Source organism: Eurypyga helias, unplaced genomic scaffold, assembly GCF_000690775.1.
Source record: "Eurypyga helias isolate BGI_N326 unplaced genomic scaffold, ASM69077v1 scaffold7260, whole genome shotgun sequence".
Classification (NCBI taxonomy): Eukaryota; Metazoa; Chordata; class Aves; order Eurypygiformes; family Eurypygidae; genus Eurypyga; species Eurypyga helias.
The window spans coordinates 21,335-44,173 of NW_010225010.1; the positions used below are offsets into that span (position 1 = coordinate 21,335).

At 45.6% G+C, this 22,839-nt stretch overlaps 2 protein-coding genes across 2 annotated transcripts; both read left to right on the forward strand.

Annotated features, from left to right (window-relative positions):
* The first annotated feature begins 3,967 nt into the window (after positions 1 to 3,967).
* On the forward strand, positions 3,968 to 6,980 carry POU2AF1 (POU class 2 associating factor 1). Its single transcript, XM_010147718.1, has 4 exons — positions 3,968 to 4,129; positions 4,843 to 4,885; positions 4,976 to 5,247; positions 6,669 to 6,980. Exons 1-4 carry the CDS (start codon positions 3,968 to 3,970, stop codon positions 6,978 to 6,980), a joined length of 789 nt encoding a protein of 262 aa, XP_010146020.1.
* A 3,064-nt stretch (positions 6,981 to 10,044) lies between these two features.
* Positions 10,045 to 18,896, forward strand: NFKBID (nuclear factor of kappa light polypeptide gene enhancer in B-cells inhibitor, delta). Its single transcript, XM_010147707.1, is given in 8 exon segments — positions 10,045 to 10,116; positions 10,118 to 10,270; positions 10,849 to 10,995; positions 13,294 to 13,345; positions 13,866 to 14,032; positions 14,505 to 14,621; positions 18,238 to 18,402; positions 18,825 to 18,896. Coding segments are annotated over 8 exon segments (945 nt in total).
* The last annotated feature ends 3,943 nt before the right edge of the window (positions 18,897 to 22,839 follow it).

The following is a 22,839-nucleotide window of genomic DNA, read 5'->3' on the forward strand; positions in this document are numbered from 1 at the left end:
CAAGGGTTCTTGTGGAGCATGTTCCAGAAGCTCCTGTCAGCCCATGGGCTGGGGCTGCTCCCTGAAAACAAAGAGCATCATCCCCGTTGGCTAAGCCCGCTGTGTTCAGCACAACTTGGACTCATCCTCAGAAGGAATTTACACCTAGGTGCAAACCAATTGGCAGAGAGCTAACCAATGTAGAGAGATGAGTGTGTTGAGTCCACTGACACTGGCAGCCTTCCACCTTGTCTGAGCAGCAGGGATGCTTTCAGGTTGAGTTGCAGAGCAGTCTGGAATCAATCATCATTATGGGCTTTCTTCTGTTGTGACTCGATACGTAGAGCTAGTGGGACTACTGCATTTGGTACCTTTTAATTAGCTGTTGTGCTATCCAGACACTTTGAAAGATTACTCCAAAGTCTTCAAGGTTTGTGGTAGGCTTTTGTCGACATTCAACAAGTACAGTAAGTGATAACGTCGATGAAAGGAGCCTGAGAGTATATGCACACCGAGGATTTATAAGACAGCCTGACAAAAGCATTGCAGTGAGCTAAAATACCTTTATGCATAGAAGCTATTGCAAAGCTTCCTACTGATTGGATTAGATTCCTTCTTTCTTCACTTCTGATGCTTCATGCTGCTCCAGCTTCAAAGAGCTGTTGCAAATCAAGATCCTGTGCCTATGAAGGAACAGCATATGGCTGTTCCGTGGTCCCTGACTGTATGAGACAGGCTAGAATGCGGTGGGCACTGGAGCATGTGTGCTTTTGTTCCTTTGAATGGAAGTTGGGCATATGGACCTTGGTGCATTTTCAGCTCATGACTTAAGTAAAAGTATAATTGAAACTCAGGCCAAGGCAGGCTTCATAGTTTATGGAGACAGCTCTGGTGTATGGAATTGGAGACTCCAATATCCATGCTCTTCCTTTACAAGGGTATTTTAATTGTCATTATTTCTTGAAATGCTTTTATTTTTAAGTGATCAGACTTCTTTTGCTCTATGAGGAATTGTACACTGAAGCCCAAAGTAATTTTGCTGTGGTTCATCTGTAATGCTCAGACGTGGTACACACTTCAACAGTGGAAAAGCAGCTGTGCTAGCATTATTTTTATTTCTGGAGGTCAGCTTGGGGGAACCGAAATATGTTCTGCAGACTTCGGGGGTTTTTTCTTTTTTTTTTTTTTTTGGTTACTCTGCTTATGCCGGAAACTCTGAATAGGTATATTTGTCAGCTTTTACAGTAAATTTCTTCTTTCCCATCCCCCAAACCTGGAGATAGAAACTGTCATCCTTCCCCACCCTAATTCTGCAAGGAGGCCCTTTGAAATCAGGGTGGTGACTCAGGGATAAGACAGTACCCAAGAGGTACAGCTCTGCCTCTCGTGCAGTCTGGAGCAGAGCCCACGTTTGCTTTGGTGGAGTTTTCCTGCGGCATAAACAACAATGTAATGTTGATTCAATGTAAATGAATCTCTTATATGACAAAGAAAGCACCTTTGGGATGGTCTTTATTTCAGACCTCCTGTCTAATATTCAGCTCCTTTACAGAGTTCTCAGTACAGCTCATACCAAAGCACTTTTTAGCACTGTGGGTTGTTCGCACTCGGATAAATTAATACCAATTAAATTTAAAAAGCAAAACATGAACTGTATTAAAACCCCTTGCAGATGCTCATATGCAGAAGTAAAGTGACTTTAATTCTCTTTGTCAACTGCATTCCCAAAGACACAGGATTTGTGAGAATGCAAGTAACAATTTAAAGTCCCACAAAGGCGGCCCACAGAAATCAAAGGTAGATCAGGCCAAGGCTGAAAATTCATCTTTTCTTCAGGTACTATTTTAAAACGAAGTATTTTCCCAGTGTGTATGAAAGTAACAAAGACAACAGCTCAGTGCATAAATGTAATGCTGTTTGGTACCAAAGGTATTTACAATGGCCTATCAAGATTTCACGATGAGATGGTATGCAGTGAGTCAGAGTTAATGGTAGAGCAAAGTTGAAGAAGTATTTAATGGTTTTTGAGAGAAAAATAAAAGTGTATATGCTTATTTTTTTGAGGTTGACTTACAATGTCTGTATTTAGACTCGTTCTCCCTCCAGAATGGTGTAAGAGAAAGATCTAAGTGTGCATACAATTGCACGTAACTGGAAGAGATGATCAGAAGTAAAATGATTCATCTTGTTCTGTGGTGTCAAGCACAGAACGTAGATCTGAGGAAATGCTTCCTGGCTGGAATAATATTTTAAGATTTGAGCTGGATATCTACCTGTACTTCATAATACCAAAAGCCAGTGGTGATCTTTAGAAATGGAAACTTATCAATTAGCATATTTACAAATCAAAGTGCAGTAGAAAGGGGCAGGTAGCCACTACTGCTATCAGTGGCTTTACAAATATCGGGCCTCCCTGACCTTTGAAATCCTATGGTTTCCTTCTGCTATCAATTGCCTCCAAACACTTCATGTAAAATATGGGTTGATAATATCCGCTTATGAAGAAGTGGGCTTCCTCTGCTTTCACTTGTCACAAAGCTTTGTGATAGGCCTTTTTAGCTGCTGTAAGTGGCTGTAAGCTTTACTTTTCAAAATGGATCAGTTTATGTGTCTGAGCTCTGAGACGTGTTGTCAATATATCTGCCCGCAAAGCTGTGTCATGCCCAACTCACCGAGTTACAAACCTCCCAGACGGGCTGTGAGCAAAGGTCTGTTTGGAACAGAAGCATGACACTGTTCCAGCGGCCAGGGTGGCACTTAACTGTACCTGCCTGTTCTCAAAAGCTGTGAGGCACACATGTCAAACAAGTGATGAGTTACACGGCTTTCCAAATGAGGATGCTTTTCTAATTCGGGTTGCATTTACAGCTGGCCTCTAAGTACAGGATATAATGTATTTCTCTTGAATATCTAATCTCTATCTTTTAATGGATCTATCTTTTAATGGACCAGCAGTTATGTCACAGGCTGGATATCCACTAACCAATCTGACTGTTGGATACACTCAGTCTGATTGCCCCTCAGATGGGTGTCAATCGCTGCACTGCAGACCAGTGGCACTGAAGCAACGGTAGAAATACACAAGTGAAGTCAGGAGGAATAAAATAAACATTTTTTTCAGAAGCTTAAAGAAAATAGAATTTCAGGCTCAGGGATTAAGGAGGAAAACAAAAAAAGAATGTCACAATTAACACACTGAAACCTCACTGAAGGCAGCAGAATGGAAGGTTTAGTCTAGAGACAGTTTGAAGAAAACCAGCGTTTGTTTGTTGTCACTCTATTTTTGCTGTGTCTAGTTATCTGGTAAGTTTTGAAGAGGGACAAACTTTATCACCTCCTTCAGAGTGTGTGGCTCACCACTGCTGCTCTCATTTCACATGTGTGTAACATATATCCCCATAGGGAGGTGGAGGTCTGTCGATAGCCGTTGCTTTTGGCAATGGAGTATTACCCTCTGTGTGACAGCAGCAACCCTTTTTCTGTGCACTGCGTCCTCCCTGGCTTTCATAAATATCTAGAGCAATATATCTATTTATTCAACAGAAAATGTTCATTACACCCAGCGCCTGATAGGACAGAGCTTCTACAAACCGTAAAAACACCTGCCAGCATGGCAGGGAAACCACCAGCTTCCAGACCATCCCGGCAGCGAGGCCTGCACAGGCTCTTGTGCTGTGAATTGCTCTTTTCCAAAAAGAAGTGTCTGAGTTTCCCAACAGTACTGCAGCTATTTAACGGCTGGAGGGAATTGCAAGCATACTTACTCCAGGTTAGGTTATAATCGTGATCCATCTGTGTCATCACAGCATCCAAAGAGCAAAAGTAGAGAGAAAGCCTGTGCCACCTGACATCACCTATGAGCCAAAAGACATCATCAAGAAGAAAATATTTATGGGTCCAGACTCCAGCCACATTGACTGGCTGCCCACAGACAAGCAGGCTGCCATGGGAATTGTAGCTCTGTGCAAATGGCAGGAAAGGAAAATAAATGTCACCTGCACTTTTTATTTTCCCCCCTTCAGCTTCCACTCCAGAACAGCAGCCACAGCCTCGCCCCTATCAAGGTGTCCGCGTCAAAGAGCCAGTGAAGGAGCTATTGAAAAGGAAACGGGGAAATGTTCATAATGCCGGTGCAACGGCAGCTACAACGGTAAGAGAAAAAACAAACACAGGCGGCCAATTCTTCCTCAGCAGCTAAATGATTGACCAGCCCTGGCACCAGCTGGCAATGCTTCGGCAACGAAAGAAATCTCTAAAGCATTTTGAAGGCAATGCAGCCTCGTGTTACCTGGAGACACCATCTTCAGGTGAAGTGCCTTTAGGGTGCTGAGCAACCTCAGTTACCACTGATTTAATGGAAAGGTGAAAGTGCCTTGCACTTGGCAGAATCTAATTCCGAGGAACAGAAAGTGGCTGGGAAGTTAAGCAGCTTGATGAAGAGCACAAAAAGAGATCAGCCAGTGCCATCCTTGGCTTATCTGCTTCTTAGTTCCAGCCTACCTCTACCTCTCCTCCCAGGAGGAAACAGTTTGACTGGCTCTTCTCTGAAGAGGAATTCCCTCTGCAACACAAGGGTTAATTACTTCAAGCCTTCTAAAGGCTTCTCAAGGCTTAAAGTATTTAATGCCCCCTTGAGCTGTGAAAAGACACATGGACTTTGGCTAGGCCTGTGAACAGGGCTGGGGTTATGTGTACTGATGGCCAGGCTCAGTTCTCCTGGCCTTTCTGCAGAGGAAAGTGGGAACATTCAAGCACTGACACTGAAGTAGTAGCTGATAATCAGATGAGAATAGCTAATATGTTCTGTCCATGAATGTAATGCTTATGGTCTTAATCCCTGGATATTTTTCTTCATTGTTCTAGGTCGTTTTGCCCCATCAGCCACTTCCTTCCTATTCATCAATGGGTAATGTTTCCCTGATTTTCTAACTGTTTGTCAGCCCTGCTGCAGGGAAGGCTATGTTGAACAGGGATTTAATCCTCTCCTGTTTTTTAGGCCAGCCTTGTATTGATATGGATGTTGCTGCCTCTGCATTGCCTGTCCCAGATGAAGGAGCACTCTGTTCTGGATGGATCTCCCAGGCCTCTCCCACATCCTTACAGCCTTTAACTCAGTGGACCACTTACCCTGATTATGTGCCCCATGAAGCAGTCAGCTGTCCATACACAGCAGATATGTATGTTCAGCCTATGTGTCCCAGTTACACGCTGGTTGGACCCTCATCTGTTCTGACTTACACTTCTCAACCACTGATCACCAATTTTGCAGTAAGTTGAAAATACCTGGGTATAAATGACAGCAAATTCCCCACCTTCCAGCAATATCCACAGAGAGTGACAGATGTAATTAGTATAATTTATTTAATGACTATGACGTTGCGTGTCTTTGCATCTATCCCACATAATTGTTCTAGCACTGGCCCTGTCTGTGCTGTGCTGGGCATTATGGTTTGGACGAGACAAAAAGTTACGGTTGCAGTGAAATCAGACGTACTTCACTGCTGTTTCCCCAGGTCTCCGCACTCCTCCAGACTTTCCATGTTATTAACACATACACCGTTCTTTGCTGTTGTCCTGGGAAATGAGTCATCTCTCATCAAGTCGGCAGCGGGGCTGCCATTGCCCTCTGTTTATTCAAGTCGAAGAACAGTTATTTACTGTAGGAGAATACTGTTTGCAGCTCAGGGATAATAATGGGGAATGTTACATTTAGCGTTGTCATCGCTTCCAAGCTGAGGTGTTCCTCAGCTTGGATTTGGAATACCTGAGGAAGTAGAATTAAAGTAGTTCACTGAGTGGATGCCCATTGTAGTCAATAAATGCTGTTGTCTGGACAAAAACGTCGGACACAGTCCCTCCAGAGATCTGAGCAGTATCCAGCAGATTCTTCACTTTGCACAGTTGCAAATTTAAAAAAAAAAAAAAAAAGAAGGAGGAAATGGTATTTCAGGAAATACATGGGACTTGGTGAAGCAGGAAAAATTAATTAGTAATATATTTCTCCAAACTGCTGTTTAAAGATGGAAGATCAGGGTCAAATTAGCATGTAAACATAGCAGAATATTTGGTTTCAGGCTGGACAAAACCTGTCTGGCCGACCAAAATGATTTATTCTTCCTTAGAGGAGAAGGGCAGAGAATTCTGTTTCAGTCGAACTCAAGCAGCTTATTTCCTTTTAATGTTTCAGTGCAGCTGCTAAAACTGACACACCGACTCAGCCAAGGCCCACCAGGCCTTCAGTGGTGAGGCAGAGGACTATCCTTTCCCCCATGACAGGGCCTGGTCGGGATGGACTGTTGCAGAGGCCAGAATATGCTGCCTTCAGCCTTGTGGCAGCAAAGTTCTTGTGCCCGTGCATTCAGCTTGCAAGAGAGACTATGAAAGGCGGTGGTTGTCAGCACGGGGTGTAACTGTCTCATGGTGAGGGTGGGAGTGGGAACAGAAAGCTAGAGGGAACTTGACATGAGTGTGAGCTACTGGCAGCAAGCACCTGGGACACCCACAGCCACCGCTCTCATGGGAGCCAGCGTGGGAAACCTGTCACACTCGGTACAAGGCTTTACCCAGGGAGACAGGAAAAGGGATGTTAAAAGTGCGACCGGGCATCCTTAGTCTGTTGTTTTGTGTCCTCCCCCCATTCCAGCTGGCCATTTGTTTTATTTTGTTTTATGTCTCTTCTATTTTAACAGCCCCGAAGCACCACCCCCTCTGTAGTGCCTCAGCTGGAGGTGACAGATCAGCAGCCACCTCTCACGTACTTCCCATGGGCTCAGCCCCTCTCTGCGCTGCCAGCCTCCACTTTGCAGTACCAGTCAGCTTCTTCCACCCTTCCTGGGCCGCAGTTTGTGCCCTTGCCCATCTCCATTCCTGAACCAGCCCCCCAGGAGCTGGAGGATGCCAGACGAGTCATCGGCACGCTGCCCATTGAGAAGCTGCTTCTGGAAGATGAAGACAATGATACGTATGTTTTAAACCATGCTCTCTCTGTTGAAGGGCTTTAAGTTGCACATCTGGGGCCTGGTCCTCACCTACTCAGTACTCCACTTGGTACCCTCAGGGAGTTCTGAGTACAGAGGAAAAACAGGCTGGGGGGTGGGGTGGGAACTTTACTTGCGATTTTGGTGTCCCCCTCTAGCACACCATGACTTGTGTGTTGTGTGAAACTTGCTTTGTCCTGGGGCCCAGCACAAGATTTCTCTGCTGTTCCAGTTCCTGCCATCTCTCCCAGGCAGGCTTTTTATACTGCGTAGCTCTTGTGCTCAGCATCAGCACGAGGTGATTTTCATCCTCGGACACGGGACATGGTCTCAAATTGACCTACTGTAGCATAGCCGTGGCCAACTGTAGCGTTTGGTGAGGGTACACTTGCCTCTAAATATTGTCAAGACCTCGTTCAATAGGACTGCTTTCTAGAGCTCAGCATAAACGCCTTGTGTGTGTGTCTTTGCCCTGTCCATGGAGAAACTTCTACCTGATCGAGGCCACTAGAAAACATTTTTGGGGCTTAAAGTGACATTTTACTTCCCCTAAATTGAGCTGACCCTTTGCAAAATAGGAAAATGTAGTTTTGTTTTATGGGTGCGGGTAGGGTGCGTTGGTCTGAGGACAAAAAGTCAACAGAGCTGAACTAAACAGCAGCGCAGTCAGACATCCCTATTTCCAGAGCAACACAAAGTGGCCTGGATGAAGCGTTTAAAAACACACAAAGGTGTAACTGGAAGGTCTCGCCTTGTCCACCACTGGAAGACAGCCACGTAGGTGTGGGACGGTGGTTTGGAGTCATGGCCTTTCAGCTGCAGGATGTTTTTGGACTCCAAAATATCCACCTTGGAGATGGGGGGCTGATTCTGTGGCTGGCTGGTAATGCTGCGTGTTCTACCAATGGACAGATCCTGGTCCCACTGAAGTCACCGGGAGTTTTGCCTGAGTCAGGATTGCAAGACATGGCCCCATATCAGGAGATCATTGCGAAGACAGGGTCTTCCAAAATCTGGACTTCAGACTAACAAGGAATTCATGGCTTTGCTATTAGCCAGCAATACTTCTGTTTGTTCTGTAGTCTTTGAATGTGAAGCTGGTGATGTCGTGCTGAGCCAGGGAACCTTAGTGACCTCTCTTGTGCCTTACTGCAATGGAAAGTTTCTCTGTGCTGTGTCCCTCAGGCACGCAGGTGCATGCGTTTTCTTCATAGCTTTCTGATTTTCTTTCCCGGGGAATGAGTAGCTTTATTTTTTCCTCTGATACAACTGTAAATGTTATTGTTGATTTTCAGGAGTGCCATGCCACAGGCAAATAGATTTGTAGGAGATACATCCCCTTCTAACGCTGTTTATTGTTTTCTTAATGAACAAGGGTCTCTTGGCTGGTGAACACAATTTCTCTGGGTTTTTCTGCTTTCTAAAGCCCAGGATCCTTAGGTGATTTTATTATTTGCAAGACTGATTGCAAAATAATTTATTGCACTGCTTATTACCTGGTGTCCAGCACTCCAGTTGCCACCCAGGCAAATTTCAAGTGACCTTACAGTTTCTGCCTGAGTGAGGTTTGCAAGCTCAGGTCAAAAGTCTTGAGGACTTTCAAAGCATATTTTGTTATTTAATGCTGACAAATCTGGAAGACATAAGCAATACATCATGTAAGTGACCATAAAGTTGTTTGAAAATAGCAGTAGTTCAGGTGCATTGAAATTAGTGGCTTACATTTGCAGAAAAACCCAGCAAAGAAATTAATTAGAAAGAGCTTAGTTCACCACTGCTTACTCCAGTTTTGTAAGCACAAAGACATTCGGTAGGTAAAACTGGGATAATGCAGTTGTGAATCAAGCCTGTGGTTGCTAAGATTGCTTTTAAATTTCTTTCACTCCAATGTATGTAAATTCTGTGTGTGAATATAAAACAATGAATGGACTGTTTCAGAATTTCTTTCTGGGTTGTTCTGGTTAGAAAAAGACACAATCTTTTTCAATAAAGATCTACGGTAACTTTCATACGCCTAGAGTGTTTTATTTCCTATCCAGAAGGGTAACCCAACATTTGTTTAGCAATCACTTAGTTCAATAACATATGTACAGGCTAGAACCGCCGAGTAGCTGTTAGACTTTCTGCTAATTTTCCACATTAAGGCAGACTAAGGAGGAACTCCATGATCCAAATATGGCCTGGAGGTGCTGTTTACACAAGCTGTCCTCACTCACAGAAGCAATCCTGCAGTTCAGCTGTTAGTTCAATCGCTCTTCTCCTCCACTGGCATCCCTGGGGATGTGTGGGTGTGTAGCCATAGCTAATGCTGATGTTGACTGAAAATGAGACTAGCCATGAGGTTGCATTTCTACTTCCTAAAATTGCAAGATGTGGTTCTGGGGTACAAAATTACCTGAGGAAAGAAACGACTGCCTACTACCTTCTGACTAAAAAGCATCAAATGTTGGTGTCTGCAGCAAAACAAACCCAGGGGCTGGTATGACCTCCTGTAGGATGGTGTCCTCCTGTGCAAAGGGGAGGTGCAAAGCTACCTGTGCGTGCCCGCTGCCCTTGCAAATAGGACCTGGAGGAATGGAAGTGGCGAGTAGCTGTGTGTAATCCTTGCCAGCTCCAGCCATAGAGCAAGGCAAGAAAAGTGAAGCAGTGCAGTGTTTTCCTCATTGCTAAGGCCCATGTCACCAGCAAGACAGCTCTTTGTCTTATGCCCAAGATAAGGACTCTCACCAGTAGCTTTGATAAAGTGATAGAGCTTAACAGGCTGTTCACAAATACACCATTTAGAAGAGGCTGTTTGTCACCCTGGATGGTGACACTTCACCAATGCAGGCAAGGCTGCATCACCCCAACAGTGGTATGTACCACCATATGGTGTGGTACGCCGGGACCCAACACTAGGCTTTGTGGAGGACTTAGCTCCCAGCACAAGGGTGAATCTCACCTGAAAAAAAGGGCTGAATTGGAAAGGAAACAGCATATCAAAACTCAAGAATGCTGAGGGGTCTAGAAAGCTGCAGTTATTTTGAGGTAGGGAGCCTTTTTCATGGGAGTGGGTGATTTCAAGGTGAAGCCCTTTGCGGCTTATGGCATGGTTTTGTGGAACACTGGGTACAAAACCCCCAAAGTGGCTGTCCTACCCTGTAAAACTGTTTGCTCCCAGGGTGGTTCATGGCCAAGCGGTGATCAGTGTCTTTATTTACTGTCTTAGAATTCTACATATTTATGCAGCTAAAGGTATGAGGGCGTATACACTGGCAGCTGCAGAGCGCATGAAATTGCTGCGAAGACTTGATGCCAAGGAACACAGAGGAAAGGTAATACAGACCACTTTCTCCTGTAAGCAGCAGTGTTAGGGATGGGCATGGGCTTTGCATGACTGAAAGCAAATGATGCCCTGAAAAATCCAGCTCTGTTTCTCTTTTACTGCAAAGGAAGCCTTAGGCCTTGCTTAGATGCCTCTGGCAGGATCTTAAAATTAGGTGGGATGAGAATGGGTTTTTTTCCCTTTTCAGTCCGTGGGTCATAAGGTGGTCTAAGACAACACTGGTCCAGGAAAATGTGTATGTTGGGAGTAGTCTCTGAGGCCAAGGTTTTATGAACAACAGATTCATAGTGCTCTCCATAAACAGTGTTTCAAAAATGCTGGACTTGGGTTGTCACCCAGTTTAGGGCTGAAGAACACTAGAGGGAGTTCAAAAAAAATGCCCCTTGTCTCGTGACACCGTGGGTCCCAATATGTGGGGTTCAGAGTCCTGCTGCGAGCTGTCTTCAGCTTATGTACCACAGTCCTTGGGATTCTAGACACCGTTCAGCCCACACTGCCTTTCCCCATTGTTCTATGGTAGCATCTGCTTCTAGATTCACATTTTATCTGTTGTGCTGCTATTTTCAGACTCCCCTGCTGGTGGCCGTCACTGCCAGACAGCCAGCTATTGTCTATGATTTGATCCAGACAGGAGCAGACGTCAATGCCGTAGACAACAAAGGGCAGTCAGCTTTACATCTTGCTGCAACCTATGGGTATGCCCAAGTTCTTCAGGTGAGAAAAGCTTTTATGGTTTTAATTGCTAGCAATATAAAACTACAGCAAAGTCTCAATGATGGTGTCTTGAAATAACTGTCTTTGAAGGCAAGATGTCAGTAAGCAATGAAGACTGACCAAAATCTCCTTTTCCATCATGTCAGGAATCAACTTCCTAGGCTGCTCCTGTTGTAGGACTATACTTGCATCTACCATCAGCCTCCTGTCACAGAGGAAATGGCTTTAATGTATCTGTGGGGGAAGATAAATTCTTTCTGCGGATCGTGGTTGTCAACCTGCTGATGGCAGGCTGGGCAGAGAGGACTCGCTCTGGCTTGAGCCCCAAGCATTGTACCAATGCCTGTGCTGGAGGGGGTTCCCCAGATGTTTCAGGCAGCTGTGGGGTGTGAGGAGGGGGAGCAATATCAGTGTGATCCAGATGTCAGCATCATCCGGACAGCAGGAACGTGTTATGCCCAGACTCAAGCCGGCTGAAGAGATGGCAGATGTGACCCCGCAGGCAGAATCAGCACAGGCACAACCTTCGAAATGAGACATGTTTTTCACATTTTATGCAAAACCAAGATCAATCGAGGAAGATTTTCCAGGGTATGACAGCAGCTAGACACTCCTGTATGGCCAGGATCTACCAGAGTTTCATAACTTAGGTGACCAGATCTTTCCATCCCTATTGCTTCCCAGATCTTTCTGTAGGCAGGGTCTACCTCTCAGCTGTGTGCTAGCCAGATCCCAACTGCTGCAGAGCAAACTACCACATTAGAAAAGGCACTGTGGGCCTTTTTGGAAGGGATTGCATAGCAGAGATAAACATACTGGAATGTGTCTCTTAAATGCTCAGTTATTAGCCCTAACATTGAATTAATAAACCCTGCCTGCCTTGATTCATGTCAGGACCGAGCATGGGCAGCTCCAGTGCAGAGCTTCACTGCAGCAGCGCTGCTGCCGCCGAGTTTACCTGAGGGGCGGGCACGGTGTCCCCTGAGGATGAAGGATGTGTCAGTGGAAGTGCCAGGGGGTACCTGGCATGCTGGCAGTCCCCTGCCAGCATTCGTTAGCTCTGCCCTGGCTTTGGTCACGGGGTTAAGTCAGTTAATGTGTAACGTTGCATATTCTTTGGAAAACAGGTGTTTCATTCCGTGCGGAAAAGCGTTTTACATCCAGATTGTTCCAACGGAGCCTTGCAGAGTGCCTTATGGTGGCTTGCGGTTTGTTTTTCTTTGGATTTTTTTTTTTCCCCCTTGGCATAGCAAGGGAGCATGCACACAGGCTTGCCTCTTAGTGGGGTCAAAGCCATGAAATGCCTTTTTTGTTTGGTTTGGTTTTTGTTTTGTTGTTGGGTGTTTAGGTTTGGTTTTTTTTTTTCTTTTCTAATGGATTTGACATCTAATCTCTAATCATGAATCAGATTAGAGTCGCTTGTCAATATTTGACCTGGATATATTATGTTATTGTTACGAAGTGAGAGTACAAGCCCTAACTGTTCTGCAGAAGGATGCTGTCCTGCACCTTGTCTAACTTGACAAGGTTCTGGATGAGTCACTGCATTGCAAAAATTCTCAGCCAAGATGCTGTAATGTGAACAACTTGCTTTATTCAATCAAGAGCAAAAAATATATTACCTGTGATAATACAGACAAGGAGCTACTTGGCTGCATCACATCAAAACCTACCATTTTCTTAGGTTGAAGAGTTTTTTATTCTGCTAAATCCAAGCAATGTTCATGTCCACACCACTATTTCATGCCATTTATAGGTGCTGCATCCACTGCAACAAGCTGTAGTTTTAGCCTGTCACACTGCTGCACACCTGCTGCACCTTAAAAAGAAAAAGTAAATAAATCCAGTCTGAGAATTTCTAGTGTCAGCAAACTTTTAGGTGATAAAGTTTGGCCACACGTGTTAAAGAGAGATTTTCATTTATCCTTGTCAAGAATAACTCTGAATAAATGTGATTGGTGTCTTTGCTTAATCCAGGGTGAAAGTGAGGAGGCTAGCACTCCTGAGCGTGGGGAAGGGACTTAATTGTATTGTTCTGAACTGAGAATCTATTAGGATGCTATACCTAGGGCGTGGGGTTAGGAAACTATAGGGAACGTGATCATCTTGGGTAGCCCTGAATGTCCGTGTTAGGAAACAGATTCACAGCACTGAAGTCTAGTGTCAAGTAAGGGCTTGGTTTGTAGTTAAATGATAATTATGTGATCGACTGTTTGTTTTAAAATGTTAGTTTTGATTGATTTTGTCTTGGACACTCTTCTGCCGAACTGACATTTTCCATTTCTCTGTTGCTTCTAGGTTATACTGTCACTAGGTTTCCCTCTTGATTTAGAAATTAAGGATTTTGAAGGTAAGACCCTTTGTACAAATTTTTATAGTGATATTAAAAACATGAAAAAGCTGTATTGGCTATCCCACTGAGTGATACTCACTGGTATTTGGTGGTGTGCTAGGAGGCCAGAGTGGCTTCAGAAACTGCCTCGGGGAGAGAATCATAGAATCATAGAATCATAGAATGGTTAGAGTTGGAAGGGACCTTAAAGATCATCTAGTTCCAACCCCCCATCATCGCTGTGCATTCAAATGCCACAGAATTCCATCGTGCTGATGATTCAGTGAGGATTCAATGCACACTTGGAACTCAGCACATGCTTGAGTGCCCCATGAAATGTCTATTTGGTACCTTTGTAACCAGAAAAGGGCTTCACAACACGTGCAGAGATGTGTGCTCTCTCTCCCTGCCAGCCCTCGCTTCCCCTCTGTTGGAACTAGATGATCTTTCAGGTCCCTTCCAACCCAAACCATTCTATGATTCTATCAATACCCCTGTTGGGACTCTTGTTATCTCCCTCCCTTACTTGGTTTTCCAGGACATACCCCACTCCACTGTGCTGTCCTGGCTCACAATGCCCTGCTCCGCGAGCAGGGTTGCCAGACGTTGACAGAGGAGCAGCAGAAAGATCTTCAGCACCAGAGTGAAGAGCTGGAGTCCTGTATCCACCTCCTGGTGCAGACAGGCGCCTCCATCTACAGCCGGGTAAGGGATCAGCTCAGTTATCTGTAAGCTGTGTATTTGTCTACAAATACAGGGAATTGTCCCCTGGCCTGCCTGAGGCTTGTTCTATGCTCAGACTATAGAACTGGAGAAGGAATGAACTGCTGACCAGTTATCTTTAAGCTGTGTATTTGCACGGGAATTGTCCTCTGGCCTGCCTGAGGCTTGTTCTATGCTCAGACTATAGAACTGGAGAAGGAATGAACTGCTGACAGAAGGAACAAACCTGTTCCCTTTTCCAGTGACTGGTTGCAGAGTTAGTTGCTGCCTTTTGGAGTCACTTTCTTGCAGCCTGAAGCAAACACTGGACAGTAAGAGGGCCACGGAAGGGAAGGAGGTGCTCCACATTAGCTGTAGAGCTGGCCTGGACTGTTCTCCAGTGGGTTTATATGATGTCTTCAGGTTGTTTTGCAGAACGTTTCTTATTTTGTTTGGTTTTCCTGGTTTTAAACAGGATGTGAAAAGCAACAAGACGGTTATTCATTATACAGTCCAGGATGGGAACATCTCCCTGCTCAGATACTTCTTGGAGCTGAATGCTTTCAAGTCCAAGGACTTTGTCAACAACAAGGTGAGTTTGGCTGTGCATGGACAAGATTTGGGTGCACATCCACAGGCAGAGGAGATGCCGTGAACAGTGTGAGAGCTGTGAGGAGGTGGGAGGCTGCTTGCAGGCAGAGGCATTAGGAGATCTGTGGCATCCTGCAGAAGCCAGTTATACTTTTCCAACACACATTTTTCCTGGAGGCAAAAGAGCAGCAGTTTGTGAATCTGAACTTTTTCTGTAGGCTGAAACTGTGTTTTCCAATGAATAGACAGTTCACCTGGAAAGCACTTCCTGGCTTGTTGTCTGAGTTGTGTCATGAAACACAGGCCCCTCTCCCAGCAGGAAGAAGCTGACAGAATGAGAGAGCGAGATAACCAGGGAAGAGGAAGGACATGGGAAGCGATTGCTTGAGGAGGAACATAAACTTTATTACATTAGGCTGAATATTGAGAAAACAGATCTGCAGTGATGCAATGGCTTGCTGTTGGCAGCAGTCTAATACTGAAAGACAGCAGCTTAGGGCAGCCATGCATCAGGTAATCTCTCCTGTCAAACACACCATCCGTAGCAAGGACGAAGCTTCTATGTCAGTTAAGGGGGACGGTGACTCTTTCTGCCTTAGACGTTATTTGCAAATCTTCTGGCTCTGTTTGTGCCTGCAAGTTTGAGGCTGGAGAATAAAAATATTCACGAGGCTCACCAAGCCCTAAGAGCTGCCAGGAGCAGTAACAGAAGAAAAACACATGCTACAGGCAGTGAACCAGTGGCTGGCACTGCCAGGCAGGAGAAGCATGGGGAAACCAGCTCTTGGAGGCAAGTCAGCATCCTTGCTGAGCATGTAGGGACCTAGGCACTTTGGCAAGTAGACCACCTCTGACTCCGGGGGCTCAAGACCCTGCTTTAGGCACTCTATACACCCCTGCTTACTGAGCTGAAGTTTTGCTAACATTGAGTCTTGAGTGCAGGGTTTCTTAAGTTGTATAAAGCAAGCTGGAAACCTTCCCAGTGCTGATGTTGTGTCACCCATCCCCTTGCTGCCCCATACTTGACCTCTGAGCAGATACCAAGCAGTGACACTATCTTGCAGATGTATCAGTTTCACCCCTCCTCCTAAGCAAAAACCCTGACATTCCTGAGCCTTAGCTGAGACATCACTCTGCACCATCAGCCAGAGCTTTGGCTCTTGGCGAGCTCCCCTGTCTCAGCAGGACTAAGTGGGGTCTGGGTGTGTCTGCAGAAGGGCACCCTTGAGCAGGAAAGGATAAGGAGGGAAGGACAAGGCCAGGGCTCCCTGGTTTGAGAGGGTCAGTGCAGTAGCTTTTCATTTCAAGAGTTCTTTAGCCTTGCTTGTATTCCCGAGAGCATCCACGTGCCTGTGTCCACCAGGAAGACACTGAATGTTTTCTATCAACTCATTTGTTCACTTAGGAAGCAGATACTGGGCAGCCTCATGGGTTTTTTCCCCCTACAGATTTCTGTTGGAGTGGAGGAAGCAGGTTTTGCTTTGTCTATGTGGGTAATAACACTGAGTTTCTGTCTCTCTATACAGTGAAGGGCCTTACACTGCCTTTTTCACTACATTCTTTCTGTATCTTTTAAGACCCATTAGGCAGGTGCTAGCTTGTTCGTAGGAGTCTGCTGTTGTCTCTTGATCACAATCCTGTGAGAGCTTCCCACTGTGATAGGATCACTTGGAGTCTTCAGTCTTGTTGGTAAGCTGTCTGGGACAGTGAGAAATATGATGGCAAAGTTGTCTAATACCCATCCTGGCTTTTTAGCTCTTCCAAGTATGAAGAAGCCAAGGAAAGAGGGGTGCTGGAGCCCATGTTTTGGCTTCCCTGGCTCACCCACTGCTTGCTGTTGTTGTCTCATTCCAATTCCACTTCCTCGTGGATTTCACAATGAAAAAAACATGGAAGCCTTTGGGTTGTTTATCACCTGAAGGATTCCTAGAGCCTACATATCAGTGCTGTGGACCGCTGTCTGGCATAAGCCCTGTTAAAGTCAGTGGAGAGGTGTCAAGGTCAGGCATTGTCAGACTGCCTGGGTTTCTCAGCCCCATGGCTGGATTTGGAAGCTGTCAAGTGCTTCTGCCTCAAAGATGCAGCAAACAAATGCAGATGTTTCCATTTTCATGAGAAGTCTTGTAAAGAGTTTGTAACTATCCCCTGATTCTCTGGAATGATAAAATTGACAAGGATCTGTTTGTTCAGGGCTTGTAAAAAATGCCTTAGAACAGCTGTTAAGATTTTGCTGCTTTGTTTTGGGCTTCAGTGTCCATTATGTCTCACTGGTAAATAGGACCTGAAAATCCTTTCGACAATATCTTTCTACAGCTGAGTAGTAATACCAATTGCAATTGGTGTCCAACCATTCCAAGTTCATGAGAAATGAACGATCGCTTCAGAGAGAAAAAAATATACAGCTGCCTAAATGAGGCTTCTTGCAGACTAAAAATACCTTGCCTTATGCATCTGTTTATTAGGTTTTTCTCATTTAAAACCGTTACAAGTCATACCTGACTAGGCAGGGGCACAGATTTCTACACGGTCTGGTGATAGCAGAGCTTCTCTGCAACGAACTGCAGCATGCTCCGTCCTACGCCCCCGCGTGGCTTCACAGCACGTTTTGCCTATCGTTTCTGTGCAAATCCTCTTACTGAAAAATCAGTATGAGGTCAAGTTGGCCCTTGACCTCAGGACTCTGCTTAATGACAGTGCCGTGAAAATAAGGCCAAGCACGACCTTCATCACTCTGGGAAGGAACCAGGAGGAAGTTTGGAGCCCAGGATGATTTATTTTGTCTGCTGCAGAGCCAAGCCACCAGCAGCCCTGTTGGGTTCACAGCACACGGAGTCACTGAGGGACACCTCTGGCTCGGCTGGACCACCAGGACGGCTTGGTACCCTTCAAAGCACCTCTTTTTAATGCCGCGAGTTTGGTGACCTGGTGGGACTCGAACAGCCAAAGATGTCTGGTATCCAGGAGATCAGTCTGAGCCTCTCGTATAACCTATACGCTACCGGGTCTGCCTTTCACTTGTGTCAAGCTCTCTTTGCAATCTTCTGGTGCTTGCAAGGCGAAAGGGAGTAGTCGGAAATGTGTGAATCCCAAATGGTTCTGCTGTTGTTGCTCCCTGCATAGCCTAATGTGTGATGTAACACAGCACAATGTGTTTCGTGTCCCTTGAGCTGACGTAAATGTTTCCTAGTGAAACAGCTCCTATTGTTTCTCCTGAAGGAAAGTGCATGTGACATGGCCCCTATCCTTCTCGTTTTCAAATAACTCATCAGGCCTCTGCTTAAATAAGGGTACATTTTAGCAGGAGTTTGAAGAATGATTAAGAATGTTGCTGATACAAGACTATTTATTAGCTGTACCCAAAGCATCAAAGCCCCCCAGTTTGTAGTACTCTATCAGAGAATAAAATCTAAATCCACGAATCTCCTGCATGAGCAGAAGTACATGGGGGAAACAGAGCAAGGATACTCCCTCACTCCCTAGTAAGTAATCGTGTGAGGCTTCTTCAGCTCTCATTTTGTAAGTCTCCATTTCTAGGACAGTTCTGAGTAGGTGGCACAGCTTATCAAGAGGTTTCTCTTTTTTTTTTTCTTTTCCTTCTTTTTCTTCCACTGCATTAGGCACATGGCAACACAGCTTTGCATATGGCAGCTGCATTGCCTCGTGACAAGAACCAGAAAGAAATCGTCCAGTTGCTCCTCGACCACGGAGCAGACCCAAGCATCCGAAACTTAGACAACGATCAGCCAATCCACATGGCTCCTTCCGGAAAGGCTGGGGATCAGGTACGTGATCTGCGTGGCTGTTTCTTCTTAACACATCTCTGCACACCACAACCGTCTGTCCTTGCCAGGGGAACAGTGAGGACAAGCCATATGACATGGGTCTGACATTGCAGTGGTGTAGGTTTGGGGGTTCCCCATTTCAGTAAATCTGTAATCAAGGAGCACAAAGCAGGCATTAGTTGGTACTCCAGGTACATCTGAGGAGTTATCGATGTGTAGTTCTTCCATAGTGGTGGCAAATCTCTAGGAGTGATCGTGTTTCATGCCTACAGGTAGGAAGAATCTCCTGGAGCTCATCGTAGGCTCTGATATCTGTGTATCTCATTACACATACACCTGTATGTAAGTGTGTGTGCATGCACTGGGCTGTCTGCATGCACAGTGTCAGATGGTATGTTATGAACTTCTACATTTTTTGGCAGGTTAGGCATTTGCTGAAGAAAGGGAAAGTTGCGTCTGCATTCCTTTCCTGTCGCCAAAATGCCAGATCCTAGGTTGCCTGGAATTTCTGGAATGGCTTCAACTTCAGCTTGCTGATTGCACAAGGCCTCTTAGAAAAACTGTGAGGATGGTTAACCAACACATCCCTGCTCCTAGAGTCTATACACCAGGGTGGGATGACAGTGTTTCTCAATCTGTGGATCACGAGTAGCATATAAGATACCAGAAGATGAGCTTTCAAACTGAGGAAAACTTCATTTTGTTGACAGAGAATACTAACCACAAGCACTGCTTGCAAGCTAGAAGGCAAGCAAAGCAAATGGCTATTACATAAACTAGCAATTGTTTGAAGTGCAGCCAACCTTTGATTTGGTGGCAACGGAAACCCGCAGTGGTGACGGAACACAGGATGGTAGTTTGGCTATAAAGGGTTGAAAAATACTGCTCTAAGACACACTCGAACTGTGCCTTTTGTTAGGTCCTGTACAGAGGTACTGGTTGAAATGCTGAAGCCTTTGTGATGTGCAATTACATCCATCGTTTGTACTAGCCTTGGAAAGCAGGAACCTGAGGGGAGGGAAAAGACTGGATGGCATAGACCAAGTCAGCCTGAGGAGTCATCCGTGGCTGTGTTTCACCTGAGTGAATGGACATCTGAACCAAAGACTCCCAAGTGAGAGTTCCTGCAAGCTGCTGCTTCTTTGTGGAAGAAAGCTGAAGCAGCTGTCCACTGCCACAGACTCTCACCCCACCCCAAGGAAAGAAAACAGATGTCTGTAAGAGCAAGTCGGTGGGGCAGGTTCTCAGCAGTGCAGGTTCATGTGGCTCATGAGTGCTTCCCAGTGAAGGGATTCCTGAGACATCTGATCCAATCCAAGTCTCCAGCTTTGAGGGCAAAGAATAGCCCTGGAAGCACCTCAGCGTGAGGAGCTGAACCCTCACCTGAACTGATGCCGGTGTAGGAGGCAGAGGTTTCCTTTGGCTCTTTGAGGCATGGACGGGGTAGAAAACCTCTGAGCCGTGTGGGTCTGTAGACAGCAGGGTCAGAGTGCAATGTGGTAAGTGCGCTCCGATTCCCATTCTTATCTAGAGGGGCATTTTAACAGATTCTTCTTATTCTTTCTGTGAAATGATTTGTGAATTGCTGTGCAATCAACTGGCCATAGTGTCTCTGCCGGGTCAATAGAATTGAAGGTAGATGCCTGAAGGGAGTGAAAGCCATGTTTTCACAACCCTTTCACAGAGGATGTCAGTACACATTCTGAATTATAGTTCGCTGATTTCTCAATGTTGTACAAGTTATTTTTTTCAAACAGGGCTGAACAATAAGATGAAGGGCAGTTGTCTTAAATCACTGCAGTAACTTCCTTGATCACCACTAACTCAATGGGATGGGGTTTTCTAAAGCACTTGTCAGTCTTGCAGACCTGGACTGTATAAACAACTGTTTAGCAGACTTGAACAAAAGCTCTTAAGAAATGCAGAGATCATCTCGACTTTCTCAGCCCTCCTCTCTGCTGTTTTGCTATTGCTTCTCACTACATCACATCCACAAACCTGCCAACATCTGCTGACAAAAAAGCAGACGTTTATTTGCATGTGTTTGCATAAATTTACATATGTCTGGGCATAGGCCAGCAAAAGCATGCCTTTTCTTACTTTGAAGGGATGTTATAACAAGGCCTGAAGTTAGTGATAACTGCATTGGTGAGCTAGGACTGTGTGTCAAGACAAAATGCTCAATAAATATCTGCTTCGTGAACTTACTAGCAACAAAACTGTAAAACTGTGACCAGCGAGTGATGCACGAGGGAAATGTTAAAGCTTATTGCCATCTAGAAACGTCTGTGAGATGATGGAAGTCCTTCTGCAGCAAGTGAAAAAATACATGAGCTGTTTTCTAGAACGGCTTACCTCTCTATTGTTTTGTCTGCCTGCTGTTGGATGTTTCATACAGAGCAGCACCACCAGTGTCTTGTGGTCTGTAAACAGCACCATCTCCAGAGTATCAAGGAAAATAGCAGTCTGGGGAGGGATGGATGTAGCTTCATTCAAAGCATCACCCTGGCAGCCTGTGTTACTCAAGAGTTGATAGATGAGATTTGCAGAGGGAAGATCCCATGACGGACCCGGGAAGGATTTGTTCTCTCTGCAGACACATCTGTGTTCAGCTTCCCAAAGCTCATGTGCTAGAGGCCTGCTCTGAAGCCAGCCATAATCAACAAGCTGTTCATATTGTCTTTGGACTGGATCCACGAGACAGCTGGAGGCTGCTCCTTCCCCTTACACGTAAAGCACTTTTCCCTTTCCCCATCAAACTAGCCAGTTCCTGGCCTGTGCATCAAGAAAATCCCTTTTAAGGCTCAAAGGTGGACTGTTAAGTCTGCTTTTCTGGGGTGAATTTCACTGATTTGAGCAGTATCTTAGTTCACAGTTAACCCCTCGATGTTTTATGACTATTTCAGGGGAAATGTGCCTTTTATAACCTTAGCAGTACTGGCAGTGTGTGATACCCCTTTATTTGCACAGTTTATCTCTTCCTACCTGTGGCTTTGGATAAGTTGCTAATAACAAAGGCTTGTTATCACCAAACAAATGTTCTGAAGTGGCACCATAGAAAAGTCACCAGTCGGTTGGCAAGGAAAACTTTTTGATCAAATACTCTGTGCAACTGGTAAAGAACCTGAAAATAAAAACCTTTTATTTTCTCTATAACCCTGGGTTACTTCTGGAATTACTCATGGCTTTTGTAATAGTAGGGTGATCCTCACTTTTGTGTAAACACGTGTTTATATAGGGCCGGCAGAACTTCACCTCAGGGGGACTGACGAAATGCCAGCGTTTCAGCAGTTCTGTGCCAGCTCTGTTGGAGATACGACCCAAGCTATTTTCCTTTAACCTCTTTTTTTTTGGTGAGGGGTGGGAATAAAGGGGGAAAGAATATGTCCCCCATAACCAGAAAAATGCACAATCAACCTTTGAATAGTCCTCCTCTGTTGTTCTTTGTTTTCGTTCTTGTGTCAACAAGACATGGTTGTGTCAACAGTCAGCAAGCTTTTACTTGCACTGCCTGTGTCACCTGGAGCTATTGACATGGAGCTGGAGAACGGTGTCTGAAACCTGTTTCCGGTCCCTGGCACGGGGGATTGCAAAACAACTGGAGAAAGAGCAGCAGAGAAATAAGAAGAGGTTGCAAGGGACGGAGGAGAGACCAGAGACCCCTTTGCATAGAAACCTGTTGCTGGAAATATCCTTGTCCCAAGAGAGCAGCTGATAATTTCAGAGCAGCTGGTCCCATGCAGCAGGAGGCCAGTGGCTGTTAATTACCTACTCTCTTTACGAACACACCTCAGACACCTGCAAGCCCTGGAAGTGTGAAAGCTCAATGGGGAGACCAGCCCAGCCCCACAGGAGACAGCTTCCCTCGCTGGAGAAGTGCTTTTCTTTTGCCTGGGTCAGGCAACATCCAAGGAGCAGGAATAAGAACGGGATGTCGGGTGGTTTGTAGTGTTCATGCTCACACTGCCATTCCGAAGTGGTCATGCCTAAACAGTGGCCACAGGTTTGGTGACGGGCACAGCCCTTCCCCTGCACGCCACACTCGTTGCACCAGCCCTCTGTGGAGACGAGGTGCAATCACTGATAGGGGTGCCACAGTGTGCTGATAAACGTGCCGTCTGCTGATGACGGACCAGATTTAGGTATCTGCCGGATGAAGAGGTGAGATACGTTGTTAGACTGTAACGCTTTACCTGAGTGCCTTGCTGGCACCCTTACATAGATTGGGACGCTCCGAGCCTTGCTGTAAGATGTGTTAAGACGAGGGCTCTCCCTGCTGAAGGCTGACTTACCACCTGCACGAGCGCTTTCCTCTGCCGTATGAGAACACAACCTTGCTGTAAGATCATAGAATCATAGAATGGTTTGGGTTGGAAGGGACCTTAAAGATCATCTAGTTCCAGCCCCCCTGCCATGGGCAGGGACCACTTCCACTCA